The sequence below is a fragment of the Trachymyrmex septentrionalis genome, unplaced genomic scaffold (assembly GCF_001594115.1).
Source record: "Trachymyrmex septentrionalis isolate Tsep2-gDNA-1 unplaced genomic scaffold, Tsep1.0 scaffold69, whole genome shotgun sequence".
Lineage (NCBI taxonomy): Eukaryota > Metazoa > Arthropoda > Insecta > Hymenoptera > Formicidae > Trachymyrmex > Trachymyrmex septentrionalis.
The window spans coordinates 1,054,411-1,054,907 of NW_017305873.1; the positions used below are offsets into that span (position 1 = coordinate 1,054,411).

Below are 497 nucleotides of genomic sequence, written 5' to 3' on the forward strand. Positions count from 1 at the left end.
AAACCGCTTGACATCTTGACTCGTAGCAAGATATCCGCTTGGCAGCTCGCCACTGCTGGGCGAGCGCGATTAGTAAAAACGAGACGTTCGTTGCCTCCAGTTGAGGACCGTTCCTCACATGCCATACGTGGCACACAAGAGACTCGTCACCATAGTTCACTCGCCGATCCACCATGTGTACTACGCTGGCGCAATGATACCGATAAGAGTGCGAACGCGCGTGCGGCCCAGCATCCTCGCAGCTGAGCTCAACAGGATACGCGCCCTGCCGAGACCATCTAGCCGATCCTACATTGAAGAGTATCTAAATTCTCGATACAACATAGTAAGTCCGGCAACTAATAGTCTAATATCATTTTTCCCTCTCTTTCTCTCTCTCTCTCTCTCTCTCTCTCTCTCTCTCTTTCTCTCTGATTTAAATCAGTTTAAAGTCACGGTAAGATTTCGTACATCACGGATCATCGTTATTGCACGGGGATCATCGTCATTCCAATCAT

The 497-nt window shown here is 48.9% G+C and overlaps 1 protein-coding gene across 9 annotated transcripts in view; it reads left to right on the top strand.

The window, feature by feature from the left end:
* The window catches only part of LOC108753345 (eukaryotic translation initiation factor 5B-like), a 33,638-nt gene that overhangs the window by 20,335 nt on the left and 12,806 nt on the right, over positions 1–497 (top strand). For 7 of the 9 annotated variants that reach the window (XM_018494849.1, XM_018494844.1, XM_018494840.1 and 4 more), the window contains one exon: positions 101–325. The exons of the other annotated variants lie outside the window; for them this stretch is intronic. In XM_018494849.1, the coding sequence (XP_018350351.1) occupies positions 101–325 (225 nt within the window). The remainder of the gene's footprint in view (positions 1–100; positions 326–497) is intronic. 9 annotated transcript variants of the gene reach the window in all.